The sequence below is a fragment of the Thermobia domestica genome, chromosome 13 (assembly GCF_964235325.1).
Source record: "Thermobia domestica chromosome 13, izTheDome1.hap1.1, whole genome shotgun sequence".
NCBI classification, from domain to species: domain Eukaryota; kingdom Metazoa; phylum Arthropoda; class Insecta; order Zygentoma; family Lepismatidae; genus Thermobia; species Thermobia domestica.
Window position 1 is genome coordinate 77,715,958 of NC_137466.1, and position 19,766 is coordinate 77,735,723.

The following is a 19,766-nucleotide window of genomic DNA, read 5'->3' on the forward strand; positions in this document are numbered from 1 at the left end:
AGTTATCAGGGGAACATCCGCACGTGCCCTCTGTGGCCAAGTAGCTAACATACTTGGTCCCGAGTTCGATCCCCGGTGGGTGCGCTCGCTTCGGATACAAATTTGAGTATCGTTTTAAGTAGATTCCGTCCCATATAGCCTCAGCACATGAAAGGAATGTTAGACTTCAGTGAAACAATAAACAAATCTGTGACCCGGTAAAGCTTACTGGACAAAGTACTAAAAATGGCAATATTTTATTATTCTTGCCTACTGGACGTGTCGAACGCAATATGCTATACTAGATTATTTTCAAGTATGATATATTGTAAATATGTAATTTGCACACAAATTGTATAGGGTATGATTATATTTACTTCTTTTGTCAGCAGGAAGTCTATATAGAACGAGACGGCAATTTAGAGTAGAATCTGAACTACTATAGTGCGTTCGATATTCACCCACCGGCCTCACCGGCTGTCGAACCCGGACCATACTCAACCAGTAGACCAGCGGGGAAGGCTTAAACCACTAATTGGGTTTTTAATACAAGGGTTTTTACCCTTACTGGGGTCTGAACTAGAGTTATGTGCACAGAAAGCGTGGCGGGTTAACCGTTTGACCACGAAAATGATCTAATCATATAGTAGAGAAAGGAGCTATATATTTATTGCATATAATCTTTTAGTTATGTTTCAGATATAATAATTGCATATAGTGGAGCAAGTGTTTATAGAAAATCAATTGACAATGGAAAACGATTCGTGTGCAAGTTTTCATTATTTATTCAATAACAGTTGCTATATACCGCTAATGTGAGTCCAACCCGTTACTTATTTGGTAGGACTGAGGAAGTAGCCGTGAAAATTCCATTAAGATAGTTGTCAGTAGGGTTCGAATCCGGGACAATTTGCTTAACATATTAATCTTCTCTTACGCTTATGTTAGCATGAGGTGTTAAGATTTTTTTTATAGTGAAAATTCCAATGAGACGTTACTGCTTCTGTAAAACTAATTCTAGGACCAAGTGGTTCAGATGTAATAGCATCAAGGCAAATTCTGGACCGCATTTTTTAAAAATACAGTAAAGCGGCTTTTCACTTACTTCATTTTCTCAGGCATATGCCTTAACTGTCTGTTAGAAATTTTAGATGTAGATTAAAGAAAGGAAAAAAGTCGTTTCTTTATAATTGATCTAAGAAATAATCCAAGAAGGTTGTGTGAAGTGGAGTTAAAGTTTGTTTCAAAAGTGGAGTTAAAGTTTGTCATGGAGTACGAACTATTTCTTCCATTGGGAAATTAATCTGAGACCACGTGCACAAGAATCACTTAACTGCTTGGAATATCATTATTATTTCGAGAAGTATAATATAAAAGTAAGGAATTGGGATTAGAGAGCAATTGTAATGAGTTACTTGTGATTATCGAATATTCGTGCGAAACCACAACCTCTCAGTTTGAAAATATATATTTGGTGAATTAATTTTCCTTTTTTTTCTGGAGGAGAAGATGAGGTAGGGAAAACAACAATAAGGATATGAGAACTTGCTCACTCACCTCTGTAGTTAACTGTCGATCGCTGAATAAATTATTCAATGTTATCGGTGGCGTGCAGAGGAATGAAGGGCTTCTGACTCTCTGAAGGATCTGGGCTCGACTCACAGTAACTTATACTTGTGTCCAGCAATTTTCAAACCACCTACATCATTGCACATGATGCGTAAGGAGAGCGGAGGGATGTTTCAAAAGGAACCTCTCAGTAAGCGTTGTGATTGGTTGACACAGTGCATTGGAGAGGGCGGGACTTGGTATACGAAGCATCTGTGAGCAAGTTGTAATTCTGTTGTGTTTCCAGCGGTAGAAAGAGAGAGAGAAAGAGAGAGAGAGAGGAAAAGAAAGAGAGGAACCTTATTTTCTTTTTTGAATATTCTCGTGTGTTAAACAAGTGTTTGAAGCTGATAAACATTTGTTAAGTGACCCAGCTGAAGATGATAGCTTTTGTAAATTTATAGTTAAGGAGCTACAGGTAACCATTATCATTTTGTTAGTACAATGAATGTTTAATATTAATGGAACTTGCATTTTCTGCTTTTGTGTCGTCTACCGACAGAGGATTGTCTAACGTGAATCTGCAGACTAGACTGTTTCATTTAGAGTGAATGCTGAGTTGTATGTAGTTTTATGTTGTAGTTTTTCGTAATGCATTCCTTACGTTTATATTCAGCTAACCTACATTATTATTATTATTATTATTACTATTACTATGGGCATTGTGATGGCTCATTGGTTGACCACTCGCTTCTGGTGCGAGGGGTTCATGGTTCGATCCCAAGGCACGTGAATTTGTCCTGCACGACACCGTGTCCAAGTTCTTCCGTTTACTACCACATTATCATTTTACCAGTTATTCATAATAATTCACCTTCATTTATTATATCCAGGACATACAATTTGATATTTCATTCCATTTCATTTATTATTATTATTATTATTATTATTATTATTATTATTATTATTATTATTATTATTATTATTATTATTATTATTATTATTGATAGTGTTATATTAATTTCTGTGTGTGCATGGCTGAATAAGTAGATACTACTTAGCTTTTACTGTGATATGTCTGGTTGTTGGTTCGATCCTAGATAGAGATCTGAAGGCTTTATTTATAGACAACAGACCCAACATTATCTGGATATATACTATAGAGCCCATGATATTTATCAATGTTGCCATCCCCACTGTAATATCCACGCATTACTAGTGAAACAAATTAACGTTGGGATAATGATTCTTTATAATATTCTTCCATTTTCCATTTAATTTCATACATAACAATTGGAAGATAATTTCATTAGTGAATGTATGTTATCTTTCAAAATTGAGTTAGTTTATATTCTAGACGAAATTTATTGACAAATATACTTAATTTGGAGTACCAGTTTCGAACATTACGAAGATTACTTACTGTTAATAGGTCTAATTTGTATATTGGATTAGTATTCCGTCATCCTCTTGTAATCCACATCATATTATATTTGCATATTGTATTATATTCAAATTTTCTCCCTAAGTCTACACATCGTCAGGGTCGCCATCCAATTTTTGAAATGGCCTGCAGTTATACTCATTGATGAAATTAGCAGCATTTGTATTTGTGTCTTATATGACACAAGTAGGATGAAAATTTCGAGGTCTGATGTTGTCATCTGTGGTGTATGAGATGCGATATTTGCAGAAGATATTGTGAAATCTTGTTATTTACAGCTTCTTTGAATACTTGTGGAACAGCGCCTGTTACATATGCAACCCAAACCATAATGATGTATTGTGGGTTGCATAGCATCAACCTATTTTTCTTTGTTTTGCGCAATGAAAAATAGTACCAATGTTGCAAATTGAGCTCCCTTGTGGTTAAACGGTTAACATACACGACTTTAGCGTGTAAGACAAGAGTTCGATTCCCAGCGTGAGCTCATGTGGTTTGGATCCCACATTAAGCTGTAGATCTACGTCTCGTAGCCCCGCTGTTGAAAAGGACGTTGGAAGTCAAATCAAATCAATGTAGTAGGTTGCTGGTATACATTTCTTTGATTCATGTGGTTCTACACTCGATTTCCAAAGGTATCCAACTTACAACTTACAACTAGTCTACAGGAAGTATCCAAATTACATAGAATAAAACATACCAACCACCACACTAAACTGTGACACTGATTTCTTAAATTATATTATGTTACAGTAATTACTGAAATATTATACAACAAAATTACAATGAACATGTTTGGAAATCTTTGTATATATCTATAAAGCTCACGCTTTCTAGGTTCCACAGAACGAAAGTAGTTATGCTACATTTTGGAGAAAATCGTCGGAACAAAACATATTCGTACTTCACTGTATTCCACTCTCTAAAATTTAGTGAAAAAAAATGAAGGGTGTAGCATTTTAGGGTTATCAGTGAACTGTTTACTTATGAAATATAAATATAATAGCTAAAACTGTTTCAGAGGAAGTCGTGGTTTTAATCTTCATTCTCTAGCAACTTGTGTTTTGGTGTAGAAGAAAAAGCCTACCTCGAGAATCATATTTTTAGTATTGCTTTGGTTAATATTAAAGCGTTTTTAAATATTTGTTTCGATACACTGAATGACGTATCTTCAGTCTCTGTACGTACGAACAAACAGTTGGATGAATCCAGAACAGACTTTATCGGTGTAAAAGTCGTGAAACGTGTAAATCCATCGAAATATCGTATTTTTATTTCGTACTAAGACTATTCTTTTCTAATTTTGTCGCTCGAAAAATAAAAATGAAAAACTTAAAACTACACCTGATTTTTTCCAAGGAAAACGAAGTTGTGTAGTTGTCATTTAAATACAGAATATGAACAAAATCTCCATAGTTGCTTCTCTTTATAGGAAAAATCGTCCGGTAAAGAGCTCACCCTAATACTAAACTGCCCCTTTAAGTTTTTTTTTTTTTTTAAGAAGGAGTGACTGACGATCTGTTGTAGGATTGTTAATGAGATATTTATTTATGAAATAGGAATAAAATAATAGCCAATTACATCACAATTCAACCCTAGTGTGGTGTATACTCATTTTATAGAGTTTCAGTTGGTAATAAATACCTATTAAATATAATACCATTGTTTAGCAAGAAACTAAGCACGTGGTTCTCTTTACTTCTCTCTATGACATAAAATCGTGATTGAGATACTGCTAATCTGATATTACCAAGTTGTAAAAACGCCCTGGCCTCAACATATCTTTTGTACGATAATTCATAAAATTACCAACAAATAAGTATTGAATACAGACTTATACTACCTCCTCGAAATGAAGTAAACTTTTCAAAACTGAATGAAGCAAACTAAAGGAAGAATTATATAGAGAAGGAAAAATGGATACATGTTACAAATGCTCATTTCAGTGACGCGTTTCCCAGCTGAGCGAAAATGGCCGATATATGAATAAGAAAGTTACGTGATAAACCATTTTTGTTTTTAAACTAGTTATGGTGAGTACAAATAACATAAACTTTAGAAAATAGGAAGACGATATTTTCAACCAGTTAGCTAATACAGAATAGAGAATAACATGCAGTTCATTCACTGATTTTGGTAGCTGTTCTGTAACATCGATGTCTTGTTTGGGATTATACCTCTTTTCTTGGCTACACAAATAAAATTTCTAGGTTCACATCCAACACTTATGCCATTAAGCTAGAAGAACCGTATGGTCAGTGAAAGTGAATGATTATGAAATAGTTGGTGGAACAAGAATATGAGGAGAAACAAGAAAATCTCGAGAAAATCCACAAACACGATGTTTATCAAGATCCAGGAATTCTTTGCATTAGAAGTGTGCACTTCACATTGAGCCACTGTTCCCCTCTTGACCACAGCACATTACATAGTATGATCAGTATTAAACTGATTAATCAAGTTTTAATGTTTCATTTTGGTTAGCGATTATTGATACTTGTTTGATGGAAAATATTCGAAACTGATATTTCAAACCTTGTTTTTCATGATTTTTATAGGGTTTCAAACTTGCTAGATGATTCTGCCGGGTACTGGAATTGACCATTTTAATATCGGGCGTTATTATCCTCAGTGGGTTCTCTCATTAATATCAATAAGGCTCACACTAGTTTAGATTCGCACCCGCTCCAGTTCGGGTTTCCTATATCCGCAGTGAGGCTCGATCTAGCACGATCTCCGTTCATTAACCTTATTGGGCTCGAGCTCGCTATCATCAATAAGACTCAACCTAGCTCGATCTCACGCTAATTAACTTCACTACGCTTGCGCTTCTAAAAAGGCTGTACCTATGAGACTCGCGCTAGCTAGATCTCTCGCTCGTTAACCTCATTTGGCTCGCGCACACTGAGGGTTGTAGCTCTCTGTCTTCAACGAGACTCGCCGCTGCTCGATCTCAAACTCATTAATCTCACTGGGCTCGCGTTCACTAAGAGTACTAGCTTTGTATCCTAAATAAAACTCAACTTAGCTCGATCTCACGGTCATTAACTTCACTGGGCTCGCGCTAACTAAGGGCTCGAGCTTCTATCCTCAATGAAACTCTAACTCAATGTCATGTTCATTAACCTCATTGCAGTCGCGCTCATTAAGGATTCTAGATCGCTGTCCTCAATGAGACTTGCCGTAGTTCGATTTCATGCGTATTAACTTCACTGGGTTCGCGCTTACTAAGGACTCAAGCTCATTATCCACAATGAGACTTGTTCTAGTTCCATCTTGGCTCATTGGTCTCGTCAGCCTTACGCTCACAAAAACTTCAAGTTCACTGTCGTAATAAGACTTGCCGTAGCTCGATTTCACGGTCATTAATTGTATTGGGCTCGCACTCACTAAAAACTCGAGCTCGCTATACTCAATAAGAGTTGCTCTAGTTCCATCTCATGCTTATTACCCTCATTGGACTCATGGTTACTAACAGTTTAAGATAACTATTCTCAATGAGACTCATTCTAGCTCGATCTCGCACTCATTATACTCAATGAAATTCAATGCCTCTCGATCACACACTCATTAACCGCATTGGGCTCGCACTCCCAAAGGTTTATTGCTGGTTATTCTTAATGAGTCTCGCCGTAGACTAACGCTCATTAATTTCATTATGCTGGCGATCACTAAAGGCTCTAGCTAACTGTCCTCAATAAAACTTGATTTAGCGCAATCTCATTCTCGTTAACCTCACTGAGCTCGTGCTCACTAAGTTCACTATCGTTAAAGAAACTTGCCCTAGCTTGATTTCACGTTCATTATCCTTATTACGCTCGCGCTCACTACGGGCTCGACCTCGCTGTTTTCAGTGACACTTGCCCTAGCTAGATCTGATATTCATTAAGCTCGTGCTCACTAAGGGTTCTAGCTCGCTATTCTCAATAATACTCGCCCTAACTATCCTCAATGAAGCTCGATCTAGTCCTCAATAATCTCACGGCGCTAGCGGACACCAGGGACTCTAGCTCACTATTTTCAATGAGACTCGCTCTAGTTTGATCTCGCGCTCAATAACTTCATTGGGCTCGTGCTCACTAAGAGTTCTAGCTCGCTAGCTCCAATAAGACACGCTCTATCTCGATCTCATCTCATTATCTTCCAGGCTAGCGCTTACTTAGGGATCTAGTTCGTAATCGTAACGAGACTCATCCTAGCTCTATACTACGCTCTTTAACAACACAGTGGCCGCGCTCACTAAAGACTCTAGCTCGCTATCTTTAATGAAACTTGCTCTAGGTCTGTTTTATGATAATTAGCCTCATTGGGCTCGCGCTCATCAAGAGGTTTAGCTCGCTATCCGCAATGAGACGCGCGTAGCTCGATATCACGCTCATTAACCTCTTTGAACTCGTGCTCACTAAGGATTGTAACTCGCTATCCGGAATAACAATTGCCCTAGTTCGATCTCGCGTTCATTATCTTCAATGAGAATCGCGCTAGCCCGATATCACGATCGTTAACCTCATTGTAGTCGTGCTCACGAAAGGCTTGAGCTCGCAGTCTTTAATGAGACTTACTATATCGATTTTGCATTCACTATCCTCATTGGGTTCGCGCTCACTAAGGGATCTTGCTCGTTTTCCTCGATGATACTCGCCCTAGCTCGATCTCACCTAATCATCCTCATTGGGCTCGCGCTTAACAAGAGTTTCAGCTCGTTATTCTCAATGAAACAGTGCGAACACAATCTCACGTTCATTAACCTTATTGGACTCGTACTCCCTAAGAATTCTAGCTCACTATCCTTAATGAGACTTGCCGTAGCTCGACCTCGCGCTCATTATCCCCAATGCACTATCCCTAGCTCAATCTCACGTTCACTATTCTCATTCGGTACCCGCTTACTGCGTCTTAGGGCTTTAGCTAGCTGTCTTCAATGAGACTCTTCCTATATCGATATCACGCTCACTAAGGATTTCTCACTTTCCTTAATGAGACTCGCCCTAGCACCCTCTCGCACTCATTAACCTAATCGAGCTCGCGCTCACTAAGAGTTCTAGTCTGTCTGTCTGTAGAGTCGCTGTCTTCAATGTGACTCCCCCCAACTCGATCTCATGCTCATTAGCCTCATTGGGTTCGCACTTACAAGGATTCTAGCTCACTATCCTTAATAATACTCGCCTTCATTATCCTCAGTGAGACTCGCGCTAGATGGATCTTGCGTTCGTTAACCTCATTTGAACTACCGCTCACTACGTGTTCTAGCTAGGTATTCTCAATAAGACTCGCTTTACCTCGATATCACACTCATGAATCTAACGGTGATCGCTCTAAGGACTTGAGCTCACTTTCCTCCATGAGACTCGCTTAAGCTTGATCTCATGCTCAACAATCTCATTGTGCTTGCACTCATTAGGAGCTCGAGATCGCTGTTCTAGCTTGTTCTTACGTTTATTAGCCTCATTGGGCTCGCGCTTCTAAGAGTTGTAGATAGCTATTTTCAATGAGACTCACGCTAGCTCGATCTCACAGTCATTAATCTCATTTTACTCGCACTCACGAAGAGTTTTACTTCGCTCTTATCAATGAGACTCGTTCAAGTTCGATCTCACGCTCATTAAACTAGTCGAGCTCGCGCGCAGCAAGGACTTAAGCTCGTTATCTTTAATGAGAGTTGCTCTAGCTCGATCTCATACTGATTTGTCTCATTAGGCACTCTCTTCTAAGAGATGTAGCTGCTCGCTGTGGTTCGGATTCCACGCTAATCAGTAGGTCCACGTCTCATATCGCCTCGCTGCTGAATGGGACGTTAAACTCAACTGAACAACTCTTAATGAGTCTCGCTCTAGCTTGATCTGGCGCTAATTGTCCTCAATGAGACTCGTGTTAGCTCGATCTCAGACTCACGAGAGGTTTTGTCTCGCTATCTTTAATGAGACTGTTCATATCCTCATTGGGCTTGCGCTCACTAAGGGCTTGAACTCTTATCTTCAATGAGACTCTCCCTAGCTTGATCTCGAGCTTACTATTCTAATTAAAGATTCTTCCTCGATTTCGTCATTGAGACTATCCGTAGCTCAATATCACGCTCATTAACCTTATCGAGCTTGCGCTCACTAAAATCTCAAGCTTGCTATCCTCAATGAAACTCGCTCTAGCTCGACATTACGCTTATTAACCTCACTAGACTCTCGCTCACAAAGAGCTTAAGCTTGCTATCGTCAATGAAACTCGCTCTAGCAAGATATCACAGTCATTAACCTCATTGGGCTATCTCTGACATAGGGTTCGAGCTCGCTGTTCTCAAATACATTTACTCTAGCTCGTCTCACACTGATTAGCTTCATTGAATTCACGCTCAACAAGGATTCTAGGTTACTATTCTCAATGATAATCGCGCTAACCCGATCCCACGCTCATTAACCTCATTGGGCTTGCTCTCACTAAGGGTTTGGGCTTGCCACCCTCAATGAGACTCGAATCAAATTTGACCTCGCGCTCATTAACCTCTTCGAGCTCATGCTTACTAAGGGCTCTTTCTCGTTATCCTTAGTAGGACTTGCACTTTCATACTCGCAATCACTTGTTTCATGGGGGCTCGCTATCCACTCATAGGACTCACCTCACACGGGTCCGCGGTCATTTATTGAGCCCGAAAGCCTGGCTCGTGAGTTCGGAAATATCTGGTAGATATTATTATTATTTAAAATTTATGGAGTGCAAGTATTCAATATCGTAAGATGTTCAAAATAAGAGGTTCAATGGTTGATTCTTAGGTGAAAATGTATTTTACATACTGTCTTGTTGATTATTTGTAGTTTGAGAAATGTACTATGTAAAAATGATTTTGTTAATTAAACATGAAAATTTGGTCGTGGAAAGTTCGTATTTTCTTTCTTTGGGAAACCGTGAAACAATATTATGTTATTGGACATTTTCAGAAGAAATTTCTGTGCATTCCTAATTAGCGAAAGAGTTTACAACTGGTAAATGCAAGGTGACCAGAATTTTCACTTGCGAAAATGGGACACATACGAATCGGCTACGGGGGGGGGGGGGGATATATGACTCCCAGATTGAATTTTGGGACTCAGCAATGTTCTCAATTTACAAAATACACAAGTAAGATTGATAACATACTGTTTCTAACTTTGCGTGTACCACACAACAAATAATGATTCCCGATTGCAAGTTCTACCGAACAATTCTTTTAACTAGTTGAACACTCAGAATTCCTACTCAATTCTCACTTGAACCACGAACACTCAATTCCCATTTGAAAATTCAGAAGTTCACGGCTGAACCTTGGCAACGAGTGTTGGTACGGAAGATAGAATTTGCATTGACGATTTATATTTCGAATAATAATTACGGGACACCTAGGTCATTTTTACTTAAAAACGGGACATTTAGGCGTCCCGTTCGAGAATCAGAAAAAAACGGGACAACGGTTGGAAAAACGGGACGTCTGGTCACCTTGGGTAAATGTGTCACTATATACAAATAATCTGTATTCATTTGTGAAGTCTCTTTATCAATAATCAACGAAATTATAAGATTCTGGCTTTACTATTGTTATATTTATTTTATAATGCTATTTTTTTTTCTTATACCTGGTACACAAACGTATATATATAAAGTGTATTTTCCTATTCATACACACAAAACGTTGATGAATTTCAGTACCAGAAAGGCTCTTGGTAAACGCCTTTAGCAACGTATGTATTGTTAATTTTGATAGTTTATATTTACGTTTGATTTTCTGTTGTTGATATAGTGGACAACTGAAGTCTTAGCATTCATTCATTCTGTTTACTTGCTTTGTATTGCTGAAAAAGATTTTTTGTTTGCTAAAAGTTTTGTTCAGTATTAATTTGCTTCAGCACATTTCGCAGAGTTGTCGCTGTATAAATATTAAATTCGTGCAAAAAAAGAAAGAAAGAGAAAACACATTTGAAACACAACTGAAAAACTGTTTTCATTAACAATTTGAAATATTCCACTAACAGAGAAATAGCAATGCGACTAGTGAGACATATCCATTTTTATTTATTTTAGAGCATATTCTATTTTTATTACAAATTATATTTGGGACTGATAGGGTAGCAACGGTAATTTTCTATATTGTGTGCTCTTCGATCCCAGCTCGCGCCGTGTGGGCTTTGCGGTGGACAAACACCGTGCTCGTGGGTTTTCTCGGGGTTCTCCCGTTTCCTCCCACTTTCTTCATTCCACCATTTCATTCATTTCTCATAATCACCGTCTCCTTTGGTCTAACCGGCATAACCGTGGGACGTAAAATTTAAAGATTTCATTTTTTCATTTTTTTTCAATTGTGTTCTCAACAGTGAATTTTTCACAATATAATTTCATTACGGTTTTAAAATTTGCTTTTGTGAAGTGTGTAATTACGAGTACTTCGCTGTTTCTAGTTTCACGTCTAGTCGTGTACTTGCTGAAGAAAGTGATAATTTCTGGATCAGTGCTATGAATACGGGACGTTCGTACGTACTTTTCCAGTTCACTGAAAATATATAATAGGTATACGTTGGCTGGGGTAAAATTTTTTAGGTTCTGTAAGTAGATAATCCCTTTATCTCTAGTTTGGTTTTGGTAGCAGTATTTCATATCGTCGCATGAGAACCAGAGGAACGTAACTCCAAAAATGCGGTTTTCGTTTTCTTCATGTTTGGACATAAGTTTGAAAGCCCTATTTGCTGTAAGTGGAACGTAACGCTATCTGTTCTCCTTATCGATCTTTTGTTGTAATGTAGCTCAATTACCACCTTATTAAAACACATCTTTCTAAGAAAATAATATTTTTGTCCTCTCGCCTGTAAACCTACGAAAATGGAGTTACGTTCCTCTGGTTCTCATGCGACAATATGTTAGTGGGGACTGATGTCAGTAGTACGTGGATAAGTAGCAGATAGTAACTTACGTTTACGTACAGTAAATGGTATAACTGAGTGTTTTCTAAATCATATGTTAAACAGGTGGGAAAATCCGATACACATGAAAAATTTATGTTCTATATTTCCGTGATACTTAAAATTCGGTGACAGTACATTTACACATAATAATACAATGTCCATTCAATAAATAACTGGAAAACTTGTATAAAAAATTTGAAACCTCGACAAAGTTGGTGGTTATTTGTTATTTTTGGTAGCGTCGTATACTATTATCAGATGGGCCTAGCATGCCTGCCTCGCGAACGGGATGCTGGGTAACAATGAAACAAGATGGCTACACCCTTGCAGGTTTGCACCAACGTGGAGCAGCGAGATGATATTAGATTTCTGTTAGCTGAAGAGTTGAAACCAATCCAAATTCACTGTCGGATGGCAGTGCAATATTATTAAAGACGTTTGAGTGGAATATAAGTGTACGAGTAGGCACATAAATTCAAATGGGGTGTAACAAGCGTTGAAGATTCGGCACACCCAGGACACTATGTCTGTGCAGTTACAGAGAACAACATTACGAGCGTTGATGAGTTAATACGGAAGAACAGGCGTATTAAGATGAGTGATATTGCAGCAAAGATGAACAATAGATCGATAAAATGGATAGGTGTGGGATCAGATCAACAAGATGGTGGGCTGATTTCGATTGGTTTCAGCGCTTCAGCCAATAAAAATCTAATGACACTCAGCTGCTCCACATTGGTGCAAACCTCCTAGGATGCAGCCATCTTGTTTCACTGATTCAGCATTCTGTTAGCGATGCAGGCTTGCCAGGCCCATCTGATAATAGTTCTAGGAAACCACCAAAAATTAACAAAGAAGCACTAACTTTGCCGAAGTTTTGTATTTTTTGTACATCTTTTCCGGTTATTTATTGTATGGACTTTGTAGGTAAAGATTTGGAAATCAAACAGGAAGAAAAGTGTTACAATATTTCATTTATTTTTTTATTTAACAATTTCCCCAAGCCCAACTCACATTATTGTCATTAAGAATACTCGATAACGATAATAGTGAAGGAAATGGTAATAAGGCGTCAGGGCATATATTTAAGGTACCATCGTAGCATTCACTTCATGGAACTAAAAAAAAAAAAAAACTTTGTATGTCATGAAGGTCGGCTATCGAATTAGAATCCAAGATCCCCCGATTACTATGCAAGAATGCTGTTAGTAAATTACTCTTACTTAAGTACAGGCTTTGCAAAATTTTATCGTGAAAAATTCATTGCGAAACAAACGTTCTCTCCCATATCCGACCTTGGTCTGGTTTGAATTCAGAGGCGTAGACTACCATATCCGACTAGATCATCTAACGGTACGAACAAAATTCACAGTTTTCTGATTTATCATATACTTAGAAGCGAAACCAATTTCAGTTGAGGGAGGTTTTAATTAGGAATGACCGGCATGGACATTTAAATAGCTTGTGTAACTGCTGGTAGTGAACGTATGAATGTATCATAAGCAAGTACTGTTAGCCTATTACCCTGTTCGAGATCCAAATCGTTCGAATTTCAATACTGCTTATCCCAATAAAATAATAGAAGCTTGATTAATCCGATCCTGGATTCTGTTTATACAAACTCAAATTTTTTCGAATGATTTTAGCAATAAGTAGATGGAATTTTAAGAAAAATACTAACAAATAATAATAATAATAATATTTGAATAAAAATATAACTTTTTAGGAGTCACGTCGGGTATATTAAGTTGTTATTATATGAAAAAGAAAATAACACAGGACAGATACAAAAGTTTAAAATTAGCCGTGAAAATCACACGAGATGCTTACATTGCAGCTTCCGATAACGAACTGAATAACAAAGGGTGTGGGTGGTCCAAGGGCAGTTCGTTCGTGCTGGGCGTTCGGATTCCGAAGTATGTGTAACTCTTCTATTCAGGGATAAAATTTGTTCGAATTTTTTGTTCATATCTTTAGTTTTTCGAGTTCTTGGGCATTCGGATTCCGGAGACAATACTGTAATTTGTAATAAAAATACTTGTCTTATTAAAATGTACGCATGATCCGGCATTTACTAGCAATACTTTGTGTATTAGTAGGAAATGAAGTAGTAAATTGTATAAGTGCATCATTTTATAAACAAAATGTTAACGTAATTTATAATGTTATGTAATTTAACTTACACTATCCGTCACTTTCATTAAATCTTTTTCTTGTTCAATATAGTTGGGAGGATTCTTTCGTTAAAATTTCATACCATGTAGTTGTTCTCGTGGCTGCTTGATTTTAGTTTAACATTCCTTTGAGTTCCAAAGCTATACGAGATGTGGAAGTAGATTTCTTGGTATCAAAACAACGCATGTTCCCAACAGTAATGTCTCTCAGCTGTCTCTCATTGAAGGCCGCAGAAACACTAAGCGTTCAACGCCAGAAACTTGCGATAATGAAATAGCCGAAACCTTTTAGTATATTTGAAATCGTATGATGGAAATCTTTACTCATGATTAAAAAAAAAAAAAAAAAAAAAAAAATACTTACCTTGTTTTCTTATCGATATCTCAATATGCACATATGACAAGCTATTTATTTTCTGATTTTGTAACAGTGCACATCCTAGAAATTCTGAAGCTATTGTAATGCATATATTCTTATTACTTCTTTTACGATCTGGAAAAAAATTCTAAAAAAATGTGTATGGAACAAAATAAAAGTCAGCAATAATATTGTTTAGGATAAAATGTCTTTTATGTTTCTCATCTTGTTCGTATCTCCAATGTAAAAAAAGATGTCGTTTGTAGACTTAATTTGCGATTTCTTGCTATGAAACTTACCGACAATTTTATGACTTGTTTTGCATGAATTTATTACAATTTACAGACAATTACACATTTAAGTAATAGACATATAATAATATAAATAATGTTGAACCCTTATAGACAATAATCTCGTTTTTTTAAATTTAAAGTGACACTTAATTTTATTAAAACTTAATCTCCATAAAAAGCAGTTTCCTTGAAGAAAAGTTACAATAACGTGCATAATATTGATATTAAAATTTACACATTTTTAAAATTCCGCATCATCTTTGATGATACCGTTATGATTATGGAACAAATACAGGTATTATAGACAACTTACATACCTACATGCATGCAGGTTTAACTTCTTGTACACTAAAGGTGAATATGAAATTTGTGGCAAATATAATATTTCCTGAGACTTAAATATTAACATTGTTTAACTTAATTTCTTTTAGTTTATAGACAGGGTCATCCCTCGAAAACAGAAGTATTTGCAGATTTTGTAGACCCATAACATAAGTAAATAGTGATTTACTATGCTAGTACAGACATTTGTTTTAAGGGGAAAAAATTGATTCTTTGCAAACAAGTAACTGAATTTATATGCTATTTTTAACAATGCATTTTTTATAGGTAAATTGGATTAATATTTATGATGCTATTGCTTATATACAATCTATGTAGCAACACAGACTATCGAAATATGTGACTATGCATACAGTGCATTTTTGCCACAAAGCAATTACGAATATATAAATAGTTGTGATTAAGTCAATTAATATTGCAATTTAAAAGATTCATTACTTAAAAGCTATTTGCCCCTAACTGTCCAAAAAGGTTGTTTGCCATTCAGAATCAAGGAAATCATATCTGTGAAATCTCCAGTATCTTTCTTTACATGAGATTGTCCTTTACGCTCCATGGCTTTGGAAAGCAGAAATCCAAGTTGAGTTAATGCTTTTTTCGTTTTTATTCGGTTACTGGCAGGCTCTGCAGAATACAATGCTTCGTTATCTATATGATCATCTTGAGGCTGATTATTTTCAGACAGTTCTTGGACAGGATTGGTGTAAAATATTTCTGACAGACTTCGCTTTGATTTGTTTGGTAGTTGCTTTTCGGTTGCCGCAAGTCTGTGCTTCAGTGCTGTCCAAAATGTCTCATCACTGTTATTTATGTTACTTGTTTCATATTCTTCTGCTTGTCTTTTACCTCGGGAAGACGATATCGAATCATTTATTTTATCTTGAGGATTAGTAAAAGATATGCGCTTAGATCTAGTTGTCCACTCTGACGCAGTGTTTTTATTGTTTCGTGGTGGTTGCTGCAGAAGACGATCAAGTAAATCTAATACATATTTCAATTCTGTTCTTCCTTTTGGAGACCAAAATGGCCCAGTACCATCTCTGTCTAACGGAGTGACTTCCTGAAGGTGTATTTCAGGATTTACTTCCTCGTCCTTATGATCAACCTCATTTATACTCTTATCATTACCTACCGAAAGTGAAGGGGATTTTTCTGCAAGAAAGTGGTCAAAGTGCGCGGTTTTGCCTGCTTTCTCTTGCTCTCTTCCATTTGCTAAAATTGAAAATATAATTTCACTTTTGTGCCTTGGGTCTTCTAAACCATACATAAGACCATTTCCTCCTTGAGATGAGAGAAGTGGCTTGGTGCGTCTACCACGTGTAGCCCAAAATGGACCCTCATCGTCATCGTCACCTTTCATATGTGACAAACCTGGACCATCAGTATTAATGCTTCTTCCACGTGCAGCCCAAAATGGTTCCTCATCTTCAGTACGTCTTCCGCGTGCAGCCCAAAATGGTTCATCGTCATCAACACGACCGCGTGCAGCCCAGAATGGTTCTTCATCTTCTGTACGTCGACCGCGTGCTGCCCAGAATGGCTCTTCTTCTTCAGTGCGTCTACCTCTTGCAGCCCAGAATGGACCATCATCATGAATAAAAACAGAAGGTTGGTTACCACTAATACGTCTGCCTCGCATAGCCCAAAATGGCGGTTCTTCTTCATAATTCGCACGATTTGTCAAATGCTGGTCGTTATTGACAAGTCTTCTGCCACGAGCAGCCCAGAATGGTGGATCGTCATCATTAAGTTCCCTATATGATGAAACCGGTCTAATATCATTGAATCGCCTACCACGTGCAGTCCAGAATGGACCATCATTAGTTTGTTTTCCGCGAGAGGTCGCTAAAGCTACATCATTTAAAAATACATCACTTGCAGCCCAAAAAGGCACCTTTTCGGCGATATTGCGCCCACGTGCTGCCCAAAAGACACCTTCGTTGGTTGCATTACCACGTTTACCAGACGAGTACATTTGAGCACTTCTACCTCGAGCTGCCCAAAATGGATCTTCCTCAAAAGGGCTTCTTCCTCTTTGTGATCTTCGTCCACGTGCTGGCCAAAATACGGAATCAGGCTTTGATAGAACTTCTCGTATATTTTTCTTCTTTTCGTAACTATTGTCTTTGCTAAGAGGCTTATCATCCAAGAATGATTCTGATGACCTCTTCAATCTCGCGGAAAGATTTTGTGTTGATACTTGTTCCACGTGATGACTGCAGTTTAAGTTAGCGTCTGTTCCATTTTTACATAATAATTTGTTTCCAATCAATGATGTGAAATGCTTTCCTGCATCCTGCAATGAAATATTTATGTAATTAGCTAAGTAACAGTGTGTCATATTTACAATAAAAATAATTTAAGATTAACATTGTAGTATAACTTGCTGCTTTATATTACAAAAACAGGGTAGCCCACATAAAAGTAGCTTGGCGTGGGAATACCAGATACTGGCTGAAAGAGTAACACTAACTTCCCTCATGTTATAAGACATGAAGAAAGTGGCCCCCGTTAACGCCGAGATACTTGTACGCAAGTAATAGCATATTGAATGGCTCCGCCTGTGCTCTTCATGGGTGTGATACTGTGATAGTGTGGGTAATGTTTTGCTGCAGTTCAGCCAGGATATGAGGGGTATTTGCTTTAGACATTTTCAAAGATGAAAATCACAGGACAAATCCGGGAACGAGGGTGCCACAACCGCTTGCTTACTGTGCGTTCATTTGTAAATAATTCATGCACCAAAGCCGGAGATTAGCTTGAAGTATGACATTTGGCTCCATCTTGTTAAAAGTAGGAATATGGTATTTCTTATGGTATCAGTTCGTCTCAACGCTGTTGCAAGAAGCCACGATACACTTCACTATTTACTGTTTATTCAAAGAACGCTGGATCCACTGCACGTATATCTGAAACTGCGCTCCAAGAATTTTTTTTTTTTTGTCATGGAGGGATGTTTCATGCATAATGTGGATTGTCAAGAGATCAGTGCCTCGTATTCTGCACATTCACGTCATCTGATAAATGAAACCATGCTTCTTCGGACAGAAAGTACAGCAGAGGGTCCACAAGCATTGTCAGTAACCAATTACAGTACGCAACCCATTTACTTGTATCCGGCTTCTTCAGCTCCAGGACATATGTTACTTTGTATGGTTTAAGTTTCAGAGACTTCAGCACACAATGCCACGTTGTTCGTGACGCATCAGCCTACTGGAATATTTATCGGGTAGACTTTTGCGGACTTCGTGTTACCCGCAGCTGAATATCATGAACGACCTTAGTGTTCGGTCAGTATTTGGTTTCCGCCTACTAGTATTCGCAAAGACTCGGTTTGTCGCCAATGTTCTGTACACAATGTTTCACAGTGATTTAGTTTGTGTTTATCTGGTCGTGGAGGTGTCTTTTTTTGTTCTTAGTTGACATCGTTCCCACGTATTTTTTCACTTTCAGAATTCGTTGCTGCACGGAAAACACGACTTGTATATCAGAACTGAAAAGGAATTGAATTCTTGCTAAACACCTGCACATCAGGCGGCACGCCGCCGCCACCTCGCAAGATAATAAACAAGTGCGCATGAGGCTCCTTCAGAGAAGTAATGCTCCCGGAAGTAGGAACAAAATACACGGTTCTGATTGGTTGACGTTATCCGTTTCTCGCCACGTAGCGTACATTTAGCAGAAATCAAACGCTTGTTGCTGTCGGTCCTCGTGGCCGAGCGCTTTTGGTATGGATTCAAACCCGGCCCAAGGAAAGTTTATATTTTTTTAAATTTCCATAACATTTTTTGGTTATAATAGGATGAAAATAATACTCAAAAAAGTGACTTACTTACGGCACGCGTGCAGGTTTGCTATACGGACCCATAGTATAAGTAGTAGTACGAACGGGTTAGAAGCCCCGCAGGGTTCGTTTTATTCCACATTGACCCCCATGATGTAAATTTAACCTCAGCTACTTCCTTGTGGCCAACTGAAAACAGTTTGCTAGAGTAGCGCGTGAAAAAAAAAAAAAAAAAAACGGGAATATGACTCGCTCGAAAGGGTCGTGTGCACATCGGATGGCACACTGGCGTCAGTCGGAATTATTCGCAGTTATTTGCTCGTGTCTGGTGTTATCCGGCCGAGCTAAATTTATGTGGTCCACCTATAACAAAACATGTAGAACAGAATTATTACAAGTACAGATGGCAGAATGAAAGTAGTGTATGTGACACTGATAGGAGTATGCGTCACAGTTAGAAGTATGAATGACATCGTTAGAGAAAGACAAACAACAAAAGATAAATCTGTTTGTTAACAGTATTTGTTTACACATACAATACAAAAATGATTAAATAAACGTTTCAACAGAATGAGAAAAACTATATTGGCAACAAGCAACACATATATTTAGGATTTTTCTCGATTTTCTCGAAACCTAAGCATAAGAATTTGCCCTCAAGCATGCAATTTTATTCAGCTCGATACCATCTATGTTTTAATATGTCTGATTCTTGAACAATGTTAGATATTTGAAAAGAAATAAAAGTTTTCGAGTTAATCATAATTTTTGGTTGTATTTCATTAACCATACTATGCACCGTCGTGTTGCTGGTGTTATAATCAAGAAGCACTTGATGAATATTAGCTTCATCTCAGGTGGTATTGTTATCGTATAGCATCGCTATTTATGTTCACAATAAAGCTTTTCTTCGAAAACTACAAAAG

At 37.7% G+C, this 19,766-nt stretch overlaps 3 protein-coding genes across 3 annotated transcripts in view; 1 reads left to right on the plus strand and 2 right to left on the minus strand.

The window, feature by feature from the left end:
• LOC145668268 (uncharacterized) overlaps positions 1–1,641 on the minus strand; it is a 130,839-nt gene extending 129,198 nt beyond the window's left edge. Inside the window, exon 1 of the mRNA XM_081735971.1 lies at positions 1,537–1,641. The gene's annotated coding sequence lies outside the window, so the exon portion shown is untranslated. The remainder of the gene's footprint in view (positions 1–1,536) is intronic.
• LOC145668269 (COMM domain-containing protein 4) overlaps positions 1–19,766 on the plus strand; it is a 323,145-nt gene that overhangs the window by 146,033 nt on the left and 157,346 nt on the right. The window lies entirely within an intron of this gene.
• LOC145669220 (uncharacterized) overlaps positions 13,810–19,766 on the minus strand; it is a 55,689-nt gene continuing 49,732 nt past the window's right edge. The window contains exon 3 of the mRNA XM_081737550.1: positions 13,810–17,352. Within this exon, the coding sequence (XP_081593676.1) occupies positions 15,502–17,352 (1,851 nt within the window). The 3' untranslated portion in view covers positions 13,810–15,501. The remainder of the gene's footprint in view (positions 17,353–19,766) is intronic.